The sequence below is a fragment of the Mauremys reevesii genome, linkage group 22, assembly GCF_016161935.1.
Source record: "Mauremys reevesii isolate NIE-2019 linkage group 22, ASM1616193v1, whole genome shotgun sequence".
Classification (NCBI taxonomy): Eukaryota; Metazoa; Chordata; order Testudines; family Geoemydidae; genus Mauremys; species Mauremys reevesii.
The window spans coordinates 7,762,093-7,777,049 of NC_052644.1; the positions used below are offsets into that span (position 1 = coordinate 7,762,093).

Genomic DNA, 14,957 nt, shown 5'->3' on the forward strand with positions numbered 1-14,957 from the left:
CAGAGTCCCAGCAGTTAATTGGAGCTGCTTGTCAAGTGGGGATTTTTGCTGAGTCCCACAGGCGATGGAACGATTCCCCCAGACTAGAGCCAGGCGTGTGCGCCGCGCAGCTCTGCTGGGCCTGGCTACCACTGGTCATAGACACGCCCCATCCCCCCAGCAGCCCTGAGCTCCCAGCCAGACTCAGGGTGCTCAGCCCAGCTCCGTCTGGTTTCTCGCTGCACAGCAGCTGGTTTCAGCCTCTTGCGTTTTTAGCACGGTTCTGGGGAAGGTAACCCTGGCTCTGTAGCTGCTTCCTCGGTGCTTGGTGTCCCCACAGCACTGCTAGGTATTAATACATGATGCGTGGCCACCACGGGTGTCTACACCGCAAGGGAGCCGCTCTCAGTTCCTGCACACATTGTGAAGTGTAGCAGCACAACACACTGTGTAATACCCAGGGAGGGGAGAGCGGTGCAGCTGGAGACTGCCCACTTCTCCAACCCCCACGGCTCCGGCACACAGTCATTGCATTACTCTAGTTGTTATTGGGGCATTTAGTGCACTGGGTGAGGTTACATCTCATGTTGTGCTAGGCGTGTGTAGGACCCACGGCTCTCGAAAAGTTGTGTGGGAGTGTGGATCGTGGTAGCAGTGGAGATATGGCTGCAGGTTTTGCATCTGTTGTTCTGGCAGGGTCTGGTGCTGCTTTGTGTTGCTAGGTCCTGGTCTGTGGGGAGCTTGCTTCTGATGATGAGGTTGGAGGGTTGTTTGAAGGCTGGAGGAGGGAGTTCAAGAAAGATTGCTTTCAGGATGGGGTCCCTGTTAAGTATGGGGTGTCATTGTTTGATTATACCCCGTATGAGAGCCTGTGTGGGGTGACAGGTGACAACTAGAGATGTGTGGTTGGAGGGAGCTTTATTTCCATATTGAACCAGGTTCTCTCAAGGTATTTCGGTGGCTTGTTCCATGGGGCGAGTTGGGTATTGTCAGACGTCACCGGTGTGGTGCTCTGCTCTGTTCAATGTTGATAACAGTCGGCTGTGTGCGTTTGTTCCCTCTGTGTGCTGCCCTGGCTCTGCGTAGATCGCTGACGCGGCAGACCCCGAGAGAACCCCCAATGACCACAGACTCCGATAAGGTATGAAGGCACCCGGCCAGGTTTATTGCCAAACTAAAGACAGTTTCTAGCTCCCCAGATCAGATGTCTACGGTTCTGCTAGTACATATGTGCTCCCTGACAATGGACGCAGCTCAGTCAGGGGCGGGAATCTCCACTGGCCCCTTTACTGGACAAAGACACCTCCTCAGGTGTGCATTCTTATACAGAGGTACAAACAAATTACACACCACTCCTTACATACTGAGGTACAACCCCTCTGCGTGTTGGGGTGCTGCCTCTCTGCTGGTACACGTTGGTTCGAGCAAACAAGTCTGTCCATCATATTATCCTTTTGACCCTGTCTTTTAAGATGGGTCAGCCTGTTCCTCATTATCTCTGTGGAATGTGTTCGTACCGGACTATTCTGGTGCCATCCTGGCACATGTTTAGCCTATTTGTGCTTTAGATATGTGTATACGTCCAATTAGCAGCCTTCCTCTTGCCAACTTTTGTGAGCAGGGCCTGCCTCTGGCTCACAGCTTAACTCTGCTTTATGTTAGCAAAGTCTTGACCATTACTTTAGTTCAGGCCTCATACCAGGCCTCATACTTAGGCCTCATACCAGGCCTCTGATATAAGAGTTTATGTTTCAGGGCCTCAACTCACGACATTGGGTACCATGGACACTGGATCCCTGAGGCTGGCGGAGGGAGTGGGGGTATCTGGGTGCCACCACCAGCATGGCAAACCTGAGGCTGGCGAGGGTGGTGGTGGGTGGAATCAGCCCATTGCTGCTGCCACTTGATCCCTGACGGAGGGGCAGGCCGGGTGTCACCAGCACCGGATCACTCAGGCCAGCGCAGGGGTGGAGGAGCAGCTGGATGAAGCCATGGTTCTGGCTGGTGGGTGGCCAGGTGCTGCTGCTGCCTCTACTGGATCCCTGAGGCCAGCGAGGGGGCAGGGGAGAGCTGGGTATCGCCCCCACAGGATTTCTGAATTTGTTCAGAGGGGGCAGAGGTGGGTTGTGGCTGGGTGTTGCTGCCACTACATCTCTGTGTGCGTGTGTGTGTGAATCCCTGGATGAAGGGTGCTCAGATTCTGCTGCAGTTAGATCCCTGAGGCTGGCGGGGGGGCATGGGGTCACCATGATGGGATCCCTGAGTATGTCAGGGAGGGTAGGAGTCATCTGGTGGTTGCCTCCACCACTTGGATCCCTGAGGCCATGTGGGGGAGCTATATTCAGGTGAGTCCCACTCCCAAAGGACCAGTCACTAGCCATAGGTCAATTGCACCTTAGATCTCACACCAAAGAGAACACTTGTAGCCAATCCTGTAATAAACTACCTAAAGATTGATTCACAGGAAAGGGAATCCAGCGGGTCATTTACAAGGTTAATGCAGGTGAACACCCCCCCACACACAAACGAGTTCCACTCTTAAATTTCCAAAAGTAATAGAAGCTTCTATGACAAGCAAGGTCTATGTGTCCTTCAGGGGTAACCCAGGCCAAGCACTGGGGGCCTCTTGCTTGTTCCCGGGGGATCCCTGTGGTTCAGTGGATACCGGTTTCTGTCGGCGGATATCCGCATCCACAGATAGAAATTTGTGTCCGTGCAGGGCTCTGCTGAGGGAGGGGTCAGAGTGAGTGACACAGGGACAGAGCTTTGAGCTCTGGCTACCTAAAATGGGCTCTGCTGTAACCGTCATTTATCTGTGCTCACCAAGGGCTTCCTGCATTGGGGGCCAGTCGACTGATAAACCCGCCCGTGTGACCGCGCTGGCTGCGTGTCCCTGCACATGCTGGTGGAGGGGTGTGTTGCTCTCTACGATCGTACAAGTCTCCCTCAGGGGTCTGTCTCAGTGGGACTCCCTGAACGGAGCTCACGGGGTGGTGCAGGGGGGCTGACGGCCCAGAGGTCCAGCCTAAGGAGGCGGTGAGGCCATGTGGCTTACGCTGGAGAAAGAGTAGGGGGGTCTGGCACACTGACGGGCTCCTCCCAGGGACTGTTACAGAGCTGGGGCCATAGCCCCGATCCTGTGGATCTGTGAGAAAAGTTTATAAAGCAGAGTCAGGAGAATCCCCCAACCCTGCAGGAAGCTGCTCCAGGCATTAGTTCTCCTCATCCAAAATCTGCACCTTATTCCCAGCCTGCATCAGTCTGGCTTCAGCAGTGGGTCTGGCTCTGCCTTTGCCCCCGGGGGGAGCACAGAGCCCTCTGCTCTCTGAAATCTCCTCCCTGGGCAGGTATCCAGAGGCTGGGATCACGGCTCGTCTGACCCTCCTCTGGGCAGAGACGCTGAATCCACTGAGCTCCTTCAGCCGCTCCCTGCCTGGTAGGTTCCCAGCCCGCAAATCCTTCTTGTAGCTTTTCTCCGACCCCTCCCGGCTTGTCCCAGTGAGGACACCCGAAGCTGGGCCCAGGAACAGTCCCCCCACCAACCATGCTGGGTACCCCTTGCTGATCCAGCCCAGCCCAGCCGTGCGCTCGCCCCCTTAGCCACAGCCCTGCGCTGGGAGCCCCTGGCCAATGGGTCACCTTGACCTCAGCATGCCCCCCATGGCCGGGCTCATCACCCATGACTTGCTGTAGATGCAGGCAGGCTCCTTTGCCCACCCAGCAGGGGCTGGCGCTGTCGGAGGGGAACAGGCTCCTTGAGCCCAGCCCTTGGGCCTATCTGGCTGTGGCAAGTGCAGCTCCAGCAGGGAGCCCCGGGCTGCCCCTTCGTCTCGGGATCCTCAGCAGGAACTGATCGGGATGGGGGCAGAGGAGACAGGGGGGTGGCAGGGGATGGAAGCTAAGGCAGGGGGTGCTGGCTCCCCTCCCCCTCCGCTCCTGCCAGTGCCTCCTCCCTCTGCTCCTTCCTCCCCTCCCCCCACCTCTTTTCCCAATTTGGACTGGGGCCTGCTCCCCCCAGCCTGGGCAGAGCTCTCGGTGGGGGGGGCTGGGCCACTGGCAGCGCCTGGGCTGCTTCGGAGCTGTTCCTGACTGTGCTGCTCTCTGGCCAGGCTCTGGCTGGGCCACTGGCCCCCCAGTCCCCCGGCACCATCCAGCTCCCGGCGGCTGCTTGCCAGCCAGACCAGGGGCAGGTACTTGTGCACCTCGATGGCCGGGCTGCGGCGGTTGGGGTCGAGGGTCAGCAGCCGCCGGAACATCTCCTGGGCGGCGGCGCTGAAAGCCCTCCAGCGCGCTGGCGCCTCCCCTGGCACCGTGCTGTTCTGCCAGGCGCCGAACTCCTCAAACTGGGGGTCGGCGCTGGCAGCCACGTCCCAGGGGAAGCAGCCGGTGCCGAGGCAGAAGAGCAGCACCCCAAAGGCCCACACGTCCAGGCTGGCGTCCAGCTCCAGCGTCTCCGAGGCCTCGAGCAGGCAGAGCTCGGGCGGCGCGTTGGGCAGGGTGCCCGACATGGCGCAGACGGGGGTGCCCTCCAGCCGCGTCAGCCCGAAGTCGCCCAGCTTCACCCGCCGGCACTCGCAGTCGAAGAGCAGCACGTTGTCCAGCTTGATGTCCCGGTGCACCAGGGCTTTGCCGTGCATGAAGTCCAGGGCCTCGGCCAGCTGGGCTGCGCAGCGCTTCACCTGGGCCTCTGGGAGACCCTCCTGTGGGGGCACAGGGGTTACACAAGGGCAGTCGTGGCCTCTCACCAACAGCGCCCCCTCTGGGGACCTCCCCACACAGCGCCCCACCAGGGACCTCCCCCGCACAGCGCACAGTGCCCCTCTGGGGACCTCCCTGCACAGCGCCCCCTCTGGGGGCCTCCCCACACAGTGCCCCACCAGGGACCTCCCCCACACAGCGCCCCAGTGCCCCCTCTGGAGACCTCCCCCGCACAGAGCACAGTGCCCCTCTGGGGACCTCCCCTGCACAGCGCCCCCTCTGGGGACCTCCCCACACAGTGCCCCCCAGGGACCTCCCCCACACAGCACCCCAGCACCCCTTCTGGAGACCTCCCCCGCAACGCGCCCCCTCTGGCGACCTCCCCACACAGCGCCCCACCAGGGACCTCCCCCATACAGAGCCCCAGCGTGCCCTCTGGAGACCTCCCCCACACAGCTCAAAGCGCCCCCTCTGGGGACCTTCCCACACTCTGGAAACCTCCCCTACACAGCTCACAGTGCCCCTTCTGGGGACCTCCCCACACAGCACCCCATGAGGGACCTCCCCACACAGCACCCCATGAGGGACCTCCCCCACACAGCGCCCCAGTGCCCCCTCTGGAGACCTCTTCTGCATAGCGCCCCAGCAACCCCTTTGGTAACTTCCCCCACACAGCACCACAGAGCCCCCTCTGGAAACCTCCCCTGCACAGCACCCCAGCGCCCCCTCAGGGGACCTCCCCACACAGTGCCCCACCAGGGACCTCGCCCACACAGCGCCCAGCACCCCCTCCAGACACCTCCACTGCACAGTGCCCCAGAACCCACTCTGGGGACCTCCCCACACAGTGTCCCACCAGGGACCTCCCCCCGCACAGTGCCACAGCACCCTCTCTGGGGACCTCCCTGCACCAGTGCCCCAGCGCTCCCTCTGAGGACCTCCCCCACACAATGCCCCAGTGCCCCACCAGGGACTTTCCCACATAGCACCCCAGCACCGCCTCTGGGATTTCCCCACCCAGTGCCCCAGCACCCCTTCTGGGGACCTCCCCTGCACAGCACCCCAGTGCCCCACCAGGGACCTCCCCCACACAGGGCCCCAGAACCCCCTCCGGGGACCTCCCCAGCACCCCTTCTTAGGACCTCCCAACACAGCGCTTCCTCTGGAGACCTCCCCGTCACAGTGCCCCTTCCCCCCACAGCACCCTATCCTCCCTCCGGCCCCACCCCCTCAGCACCCCACAGTGCCCTGTCCTGTAACCCCACAGCACACCAGTGCCCCCTCCAGCATCTCCCATGCTGCACCCCAGGTCCCAACACCTCCTGCTGAGAACCCATCCTGCATCCCTTGCTCCCCTGCCCCGAGACCCCAGCCCACCAGCCCCTACTCCCCAGGAACCCTGAGACCCTGTACCCAGGGGCGGCTCTAGGCACCAGCAAAACAAGCTGGTGCCTAGGGCGGCAAAATCTAGGGGGCGTCCCCTGCGGCCGGGGGGGGCGGCAGGCTGGGCCGGCGGACCTGCCGCAGTCATGCCTGCGGGAGGTCCACCGGAGCCCCGGGACGACCGGACCTGCCGCAGGCATGACTGCGGAGGGGGCGCTCGTCCCGCGGCTCGGCTGGACCTCCCGCAGGCATGACTGCGGCAGCTCAAGCGGAGCCGCCGGACCCGCGAACCGTCCGCAGCCACGGGAGGTCCAGCCGAGCCACGCGGGACCAGCGGTCCCTCTGCAGTCATGCCCGCGGGAGGTCCGCTGCTCCCGCGGCTCCGGGGCGCCTCCCGCGCATGACTGCTTGGGGCGGCCAAAAACGTAGAGCCGCCCCTGCCTGTACCCCAGCAACCCTCTCCGCTGAGCCCCCAGCCACGTACTCCCGAGACCCCCCAGCACCGATCTCCCATCCTCCACTCCCCAGCTCCCTGCTCCACAGGCCCCCACTGAGACCCAGTGCCCCATGCCTCTGCTCCCCATCCCATCCCCTGCTCAATGGCCTTGCTGACATCTGATACCCCATCCCCTGATCACTACTCCCCAGAAGCCCCCTGCCTCATGCCACATACCCCGTCATGCACGATGGCACACAGGTCCCCAGCGGGCGCGAGTTCCTGGGCAAAGGCAAAATGGGTGGGGCTCTCGAAGGCGACGGGCAGAGTGCGCAGGAAACCGGCGTGGGCAGACAGGCAGAGCGCAATGCAGTACTCCCGCAGGAATTCCCGCCGCTCCGTCCTCTCCTTCGGCATCAGCTTCAACGCCAGGGCCGTGCCTGGGTGCAAAGGGAGGGTCAGTGTGTCCTAGCAGCGGGCAGGACGTGGGTACAAAGTGGGGTCAGTGTGCCCCAGCAGGGGGCGGGACCTGGGCACAAAGCGGGGCGGGGGGTCATTGTGTTCCAGCATGAGGCAGAGCCTGGGTACAAAGTGGGGGTCGGTGTGTCTCAGCTGGGGTCGGGGTCTCGATAAAAGAGGGGCGGTGAGTGCATCCCAGCAGAGGAGGGACTGGGTGAAAAGGAGGGTGTCAGTGTGCCCCAGCAGCGGGTGGGGCCTGGGTACAAATGGGGGGGTCAGTGTGCCCCAGCAGGGGGGTGTAGTCTGGGTACAAAGGGGGGAGGGGTCAGTCTGTCTCAGTAGGGGGCAGGGCCAGGGTACAAAGCGGGGGTCTGCGTCTCCCAGATTCCCAGCACGGGGCGGGGCTTGAGCACAAAGGGGAGGTTAGTGTGCCCCAGCAGGGGATGGAGCCTGGGTACAAAGGGGGGGGTTTGGTCTGTCTCAGCAGGGGGCAGGGCCTGGGTACAAACGGGGGGTCGGTGTGCCCCAGTAGGGGCAGGGCCTGGTGCAAAGGGGGGAGGGGCAGTGTGTCCCAACAGGGGGCGGAGCCTGGGTACAAAGTGGGGATCAGTGTTTCTCAGCAGGGGGCAATGCTTGGGCACAAACAGAGGGGATGGAGGGGCCCCATGGGTGGGCTCAGAGAGTCCCATTGTGTCAGTAGGTTCTGGGTGTAGACGGCCCCATGGGGGATCACTCCCTTCTGCGGCTGCCCCCTCACCTCACTGACTGCTCCCCCGGACCCCTGTGAGCTGGCAGTGGGTGCCCGAGTGGCTGGCATGGCAGTGGCAATGGATCACCTGCTGGGTGGCCTGGGGCCGTTGGTGCCTGTGCCGGGAGCTGTGAGCAAAAGGGATCTGGCTACTTTGAAGTAAGTGGTGTCAGAGAGCAACTGGGCAAATCCCTGAGTTCCTGCCCCACTCCCTGCAGCACAGTGCCCCCTAGCACCCCCTGGGGCCAGCACTGACTGCTGGGGAGAGCGCTCCCTACTGAGCCCCCGCTCCCTGCAGCACAGTGCCCCCTAGCACCCCCTGGGGCCAGCACTGACTGCTGGGGAGAGCGCCCCCTACTGAGCCCCCGCCCCCTGCAGCACAGCGCCCCCTAGCACCCCCTGGGGCCAGCACTGACTACGGCGGAGAGTGCCCCCTACTGAGCCCCCGCTCCCTGCAGCACAGCGCCTCATAGTGCCCCACTGGGGCCAGCACTGACTGCGGGGGAGAGCGCCCCCTACTGAGCCCCTGCCCCCTGCAGCACAGCGCCCCCTAGCACCCCCTGGGGCCAGCACTGACTGCTGGGGAGAGCGCCCCCTACTGAGCCCCCGCCCCCTGCAGCACAGTGCCCCCTAGCACCCCCTGGGGCCAGCACTGACTGCGGGGGAGAGCGCCCCCTACTGAGCCCTCGCCCCCTGCAGCACAGCGCCCCCTAGCACCCCCTGGGGCCAGCACTGACTGCTGGGGAGAGCGCCCCCTACTGAGCCCCTGCCCCCTGCAGCACAGCGCCTCATAGTGCCCCACTGGAGCCAGCACTGACTGGGAGGGGACGGAGCCCTCTCCCGAGTCCCCACCCTGCTCCCTGCAGGGCTCCAATGCAGGCTGCGGCTGCTCAGCGCTGCCCTCACCTCGCTCCCGGTGCTCTGCCAGCAGCACGTTGCCGTAGGTGCCGCTGCCCAGCTCCTTGATGATGGTGTATTGATCCTGCAGCTCCAGCTGGGGCAGGCGGCGCGAGGTCACCTCCATCAGCCGCTCCAGGAACTCCGCGTTGTCCTCCACCTCAGGGAGCTCCATGCCACGCGCTGCCCGGGCCTGAGTGGAGAAGGCAGCGCCCGTCAAAGGAGAGCTTACCCCTCCCCCCCACGGGACACCCACCGCACCTGCCTCCTGTCACCTAGAGCCAAGGGAGGGCAGTGGGGGCTCCTGGGTTAGAGGTGGGGGCGGGGGAAGGGCTGGGACACCTGGGCTCTATCACAGCTCTGGGAGGGAGTGGGGTCTGGTGGTTAGGGGCGTGTGGGAGCCGGGACTCCTGGGTTCTATTTCTGGCTCTGTCCCAGCTGAGCTGAGTGAATTCCCTTCAGCTCTCAATTTCCCTGCTCTGGGAAGTGCTCAGATATTTGCAGGCCTGAGCTGAGAGGTGTGAGATAAACCCAGTGACAGGTCAGCTCCTTCTCGCTGCTGTTGAGGCCCTCGGCCCCAGGGCTCCGCTTCTGGCCCTTCCCACGGGGCCTCCTGCTACTGATTAGCAATACAACTAGCTGGGAGGGGAGCCCTGGCCAGGCTGCATGGTAGGGGGCTGCCCCACTCGCTGCCACCCCTTGCTGCTGAGGGATGCGTGTCTGCGCATGGAGTGCTGCTGGCTCAGACTTATGGGTCCAGAATCCCACCCAGCTAGCTCAAGGGTGGGGGGGGGCACTGAGGGGTTGGGGGCTTGGTAGTTCTAGTGGGGGGGCACTGAGATGGGCAGAGCTGGGTGGTTCTAGGGGGCACTGGGAGGGGCAGGGCTGGGTTTTTCCAGTGTGGGGGGCACTGGGAGGGGCAGGGTTTGGTGGTTCTGGGCGGGGCTGAGAGTGGCAGGGGCCAAGTGCTTATAGCATGGGGGACACTGAGAGGGGAAGGGGCTGGATGGTTCTCATGCGGGGGGACACTGAGAGGGGCAGGGGCCGGGTGGTTCTAGCGCGGGGGGGCACCGAGAGGGGCAGGGCAGGGTGGTTCTAGAGCAGGGGCACCGAGAGGGGCAGGGCTGGGTGGTTCTAGCACGGGGGCACTGAGAGGGCCAGGGGCCGGGTGGTTCTAGAGCAGGGGCACCGAGAGGGGCAGGGCCGGGTGGTTCTAGTGCGGGGGCACTGAGAGGGGCAGGGTGGTTCTACCGGGGGGGCACCGAGAGGGGCAGGGGCCGGGTGGTTCTAGAGCAGGGGCACCGAGAGGGGCAGGGCTGGGTGGTTCTAGAGCAGGGGCACCGAGAGGGGCAGGGCTGGGTGGTTCTAGCATGGGGGGGGGGCACTGAGAGGGGCAGGGTGATTCTACCGGGGGGGCATTGGGAGGGGCAGGGGTTGAGTGATTTGCTCCCCAGCTCATGGGATGTGGAAACTGTGCAGAGTGCTGCTGTTGGGGGGCAAAGGCTGGGGTGCCCTGGACCACATCCATTACCAGGCCTGTGCCTGGCAAAGTACTGTCTGCGTGCCCCTCTGTCGAGGCCAAGTCCCCCCTCCATGGCAGGCCCCTTATCCCCTCAGCATGTGGGACCCCCTACCCACCACCCCCGGACAGCCTGGGGTGTCAGTGTGGGTAGGATCAGTCCTGCTGTCTGAGAGTTAGATGAGGAACAACACTGGGGTCTAGATGTTAGAGCAGGGAGGGCTGGGAGTCAGGACTCCTGACTGCTAAATTCCCTCTAAGCTGCATGGCCACCAAGGACCACCCAGGACCACAGCGGGCAGAGGCGCCTCTCCCCTGGCCACGGCTCCAGCTACCACAGCGGGAAGAAGAGCTCTCCCCCAGCCCTGGGCTGCTGAGGCGAGAGAGCGTTGGGGGGAGTCCTCTCTCCCCGCTGCAGCCTGAGGCATCCTGCACTCCAAACCTCTCATCCCCAGTCCCATCCCAGAGTCCACACCCCTGCACCCCACACCCCAACCCCCTTCTCCAGCCCTGAGCCCTCTGCCGCTCTCCGAACCCCTCAGCCCCACCCCCGCCACACATCACTCCACAGTGGGGCACAGAGCAAAATTCATTCCGCACATGGATGTAAAAAATTAGAGGGAACATTGCAGGTTTGGGGCTGGTAACCAGGAATCTTGGGCTCTTTCCGCAGCTCTGGGAAGCAGGGCTGAGGTCTAGTGGTTATAGCAGGGGGCAGGGCCCTGCCCCTGGTAGCCGAGCCCCCAGTGCTGTTGCTGCCCCACACTGGGCTGATGGGAGGGAGTCATGCCCACAGGGGAAATGCAGCATGGGGTGGGGGCAGGTGGGAAGGCTGGTGCCCCTTTGTGCACAAGCCCTGCCGCCCGCCCAGCAAAGGTCACCTGTGAGTTTGGGGTAGGTGCTTCCGGCTGATCTGGCCCCGGCCCTGATCCCATTCACCATGCACACCTGGCCCCGCGGAGGAGACTGTCCCCTGCCGTGGGTCTGAGCCCAGGCCCCCCAACCAAGGCGATCGCCTCCCTAGGTCTGGGACTGTCCCCTCCGAGACGGGGGCTCCCTCTGCCTGCCAGGCTGCTGGCTTTTCCTGTCTGTTACCCAGTGCTCGGTAGTGCTCATCGTGACTGGCCTGTGTCTCCAGGGTCTCCTGCTGGATCTGGCATCCCCGAGCGTGACTCGTGCGGGCAGCCCTGGAGCCTCTCTAATGCCGCAGGGGTTACAGAGCAGGAGCTGCGCCCGCTTGTGGGCCTGGCCCCAGTCCCCTCCCCGTCCATCCGCCTGTCTGTCCGTCCGTCTGTCTCACCCGCTGCAAAACAAGGGCTTCCCAAAGCAGAAAAGCAAATCCTACCCGAGCACCAGGGCTGGATGCACAAAGGGCTCAGCGGTGCAGCGCCTGGCGCCTCGCCTCCAGTGGATTCCACAGACCAGAGCTCCTCGGCCCTTTCCCTCTGAGGCAGTGTGGTGCCCAGCTCAGCTGGGCTTTGTCAGCCGGGACCCCTGTCCTGGAGCTGGGTGCCTGAGCCAGGTCAGCCCTGTCTCATGAAAACCCCCCAAGGAGAGCCCCCTGATTACATCCCCTAGCCCAGTGGGCAGTGCCCTCGGCTAGGAGAGGGGAGAGCTAGGTTTAAATCCCACCGCTGCCGTGCAGATCTCCTGCGTCCCAGTAAGTGTCCCAATCCCTGGGGCTTTGGCACTTGCTGGCCCTGTAATTATTTAAGCCTTTATATACTATAGACCAGCTTCAACAGTAGAGACTAAGGGCAAGTCTATGCTACAAAATTAAGTCGACCTAATTTACATCGACGTAGAAGCACCACAGTCATTCGATTGTTTTTGCATGTCCACACTATGCTCCTTGTGTTGGCGGTGCGCGTCCTCACCAGGAGCGCTTGCACCGATTTAACTGTCAGCCTGGGGCATTGCGGGACGGCTTCGGAAAGGTGGCAACAGGCGATCTCAGTAATAGAGTGTCAGCGCTGACACTGCATCAACGTGACTGCATTGACCCAAACGCTACGCCTCTCGCGGTGGAGGAGTTATGAAGTGGGTGTAGCAGGCCAGTGCCTCCCAACCTTTCCAGACGACCGTACCCCTTTCAGGAGCCTGATTTGTCTTGCGTACCCGCAATTTTCACCTCACTTAAAAGCTACTTGCTTACAAAATGAGATATAAAATTACAAAAGTGTCCCAGCGCACTGTTACTGGAAAATGGCTGTTTTTCTCATTTTACCATATAATTATAAAATAAATGAATCGGAATATAAACACTGTACTTACATTTCAGTGTATAGTATATAGAGCAATATAGACAAGCCATTGACTGAATGAAATTTTGGTTTGTGCTGACTCCGCTAGTGCTTTTTATGTAGCCTGTTGTGAAACTAGGCAATTATCTAAATGAGTTGCTGTACCCCCTGGAAGACCTCTGCGTATCCCCAGGGATACACGTGTCTCTGGCCGAGAACCGCGGTAGTGGGGCACTTACATCAGTGGGAGCTACACTAGTTAGTGCTGACGCTTACAGAGTTAGGTTGATGTAAGTTGCCTCACTTTGACCTAACGGTGTAGACCAGGCCTAAGGACTTATCTACACTGACAGCAGTGCAGCTGTGCCGCTGTAGCGCTTAGTGAAGATGTGAAGAGCTTCTCCCATCAGTGTAGGGATTTCACCTCCCGCAAAGGCAGCAGCTATGTGGACAGGAGAAGCCCTCCCATCGACATAGCGCTGTTTCCGTGGCGGGTTTGGTTGGTATAACTGCGTCGCTCCGGGATGTAGATCTACCCCTGAGCGACATAGTTTGTAGAGCAGACAAGGCGAAGGTTATGTCTACAGCGGCACTGCTATAGCGACGAGAGGGGTTCTCCTGTCAGCATATTCCGCGGGAGGTGGCAGCTTGATGAATGGAAGAATTCTCCCGCTGACCTATCGCTGTCTGCCCCAGGGGTTAAGCTGGCTTAAGGATGCTGCTCAGGGGGGTGGATTTTTCTCACCCCTCAGCAATGTAGTGATGCCAATGTAAGTTCCCAGTACAGACCAGCCCTGAGAGAGATGCCGCTGGAACAGCCTGTAGCCCAGTGATCAGCTCTGAGCAGCTGAGAGGGGAGCCTACTCGGATCTGGGGAGGATGTGGATTCGTCTTTCCTCATATACACTGTCTATCCCTCCCACATACTCACACACTCTCTCCACACACTTTATCTATCTATCTATCTATCTATCTATCTATCTATCTATCTATCTATCTATCTATCTATCTATCTATCTATCTATCTATCCCCCCAGCACTGTAGTCAGAGAGGGACTCCAGATTTACCAGCATGCTGGCTGCTGTGAGGCTTAGTTGATGGAAAAGGCCTGTTAGCTCCGTGCAGCGGGATCGGGGCCATGAAGACGCAATGGCAGCGCAGGGCTCTAGAACTCACAGACCCTCATGGGGGAATGGAGCCAGCGCCCCGCCGGGGCTGGGGGGCGGCGCTCTGTCACGCCCTGCAGCACTGTGCACACCTTGCCATGGAGTGAGCCTAGCCCTGTGCCAGCCTAGCAGGGAGTCGGGAGCAGACAGCACCCATTGGGTGCTAGGGCACCCTCCTCTGCTGATGCAAGAACTGGAAGCAATGTGACATCCAACCCTGGCTCTCTCCCTGAGCCCCCACAGAGATCTGGGGACATTGCAGCACCACTCCCCGCATGCCCTGTCCTCCGGCATGTGAGGGGAGAGCATTTCTGCTCCCCGGGCGGGAGGAGCCAGCTGATGCATGTGTACCCTGAGACGGGTACCAGCACTCGTTCCCCCAGCTTAGAGAGCATGATGGCATTCGCAAGCAGCTTCCCAGGGCTGTGGGACAGGGTGTGTATGGGGATAGATAGATAGATAGATAGATAGATAGATAGATAGATAGATAGATAGATAGGGGTATGGGGATAGATAGAGGGGGTGTGGGGATAGATAGATAGATAGATAGATAGATAGATAGATAGATAGATAGATAGGGGTATGGGGATAGATAGAGGGGGTGTGGGGATGGATAGATAGAGAGATAGATAGATAGAGGGATAGATAGATTAGATGATGGATGGATGATGGTGTTTGAAGGCCGTTCTCTCACCCTAGTGTCCACACTGGGCCTGGCTGGCGTCTCTCAGGAGGTGCCGTGCAGGGATCCTGTTGCTGGCATGCATCCAGGGACCATGTCGGTGAGCTCCGTGTGCAGGGACTCTGTGCTGCTGGGTCTCCGTGTCTCTCCCTGCACCGGGCCAAGCCGCGAGCCACCGGTCAGCCGTGCAGTCCCCAGGAGCTGGAGCTGTGACTCAGACTTTCCCTGTTCTGGCCTGCGCTCTCTGTCCCCGGGGCTGTCCTGCGCTGGGATAATCTCTCCCGCTCGCGGAGAACATGTGTCATTGACTCAAACACAATTCATGCCGACTTCCAAACATAGGCAGGGAGGCTGGCGCTGAACAGCCCGCTGACAACAATGAACCCAGCATTGCTGCCCTGTGCAGGGATCTGGCCCCAGCCCCCTCCCCGCAGCCCTCAGCAATACTCCTCAGCTCCCCCCAGCTGCAGGGCGAGGGCAACCAGAGAGAGAGTGAGAGAGCAGAGAGCACTGTGCTGGGGACAGACAGACAGCATAGAGCTCTGTGTTGTAGATAGATAGATAGATAGATAGATAGATAGATAGATAGATAGATAGATAGATAGAGGGGGTGTATGAGGATAGATAGATAGAGGGGGTGTATGAGGATAGATAGATAGATAGATAGATAGATAGATAGATAGATAGACAGAGGGGGTGATGAGGATAGATAGATAGAGGGGGTGTATGAGGATAGATAGATAGAT

General features: G+C 61.0%; 1 protein-coding gene across 1 annotated transcript; it reads right to left on the reverse strand.

Annotated features, from left to right (window-relative positions):
- Nucleotides 1-1,730: 1,730 nt before the first annotated feature.
- On the reverse strand, nt 1,731-14,448 carry SBK3 (SH3 domain binding kinase family member 3). Its single transcript, XM_039510919.1, has 5 exons — nt 14,224-14,448; nt 8,610-8,793; nt 6,734-6,936; nt 3,960-4,679; nt 1,731-2,021 (listed from the first exon to the last, which is right to left on the reverse strand). Exons 2-5 carry the CDS (start codon nt 8,773-8,775, stop codon nt 1,731-1,733), a joined length of 1,380 nt encoding a protein of 459 aa, XP_039366853.1. The 5' UTR covers nt 8,776-8,793; nt 14,224-14,448.
- Between the last annotated feature and the right edge of the window lie 509 nt (nt 14,449-14,957).

Excerpts from the sequence above, each read along its gene's own strand:
- SBK3 (XM_039510919.1), bottom strand. The coding sequence starts at position 8,775 with ATGGAGCTCCCTGAGGTGGAGGACAACGCGGAGTTCCTGGAGCGGCTG. Across the intron at positions 6,937-8,609 it reads GGCAGAGCACCGGGAGCGAG|GCACGGCCCTGGCGTTGAAG; the intron begins GTGAGGGCAGCG and ends CTTTGCACCCAG. Across the intron at positions 2,022-3,959 it reads AGTCCAAATTGGGAAAAGAG|GGATCCAGTAGAGGCAGCAG; the intron begins GTGGGGGGAGGG and ends CGCTGGCCTCAG.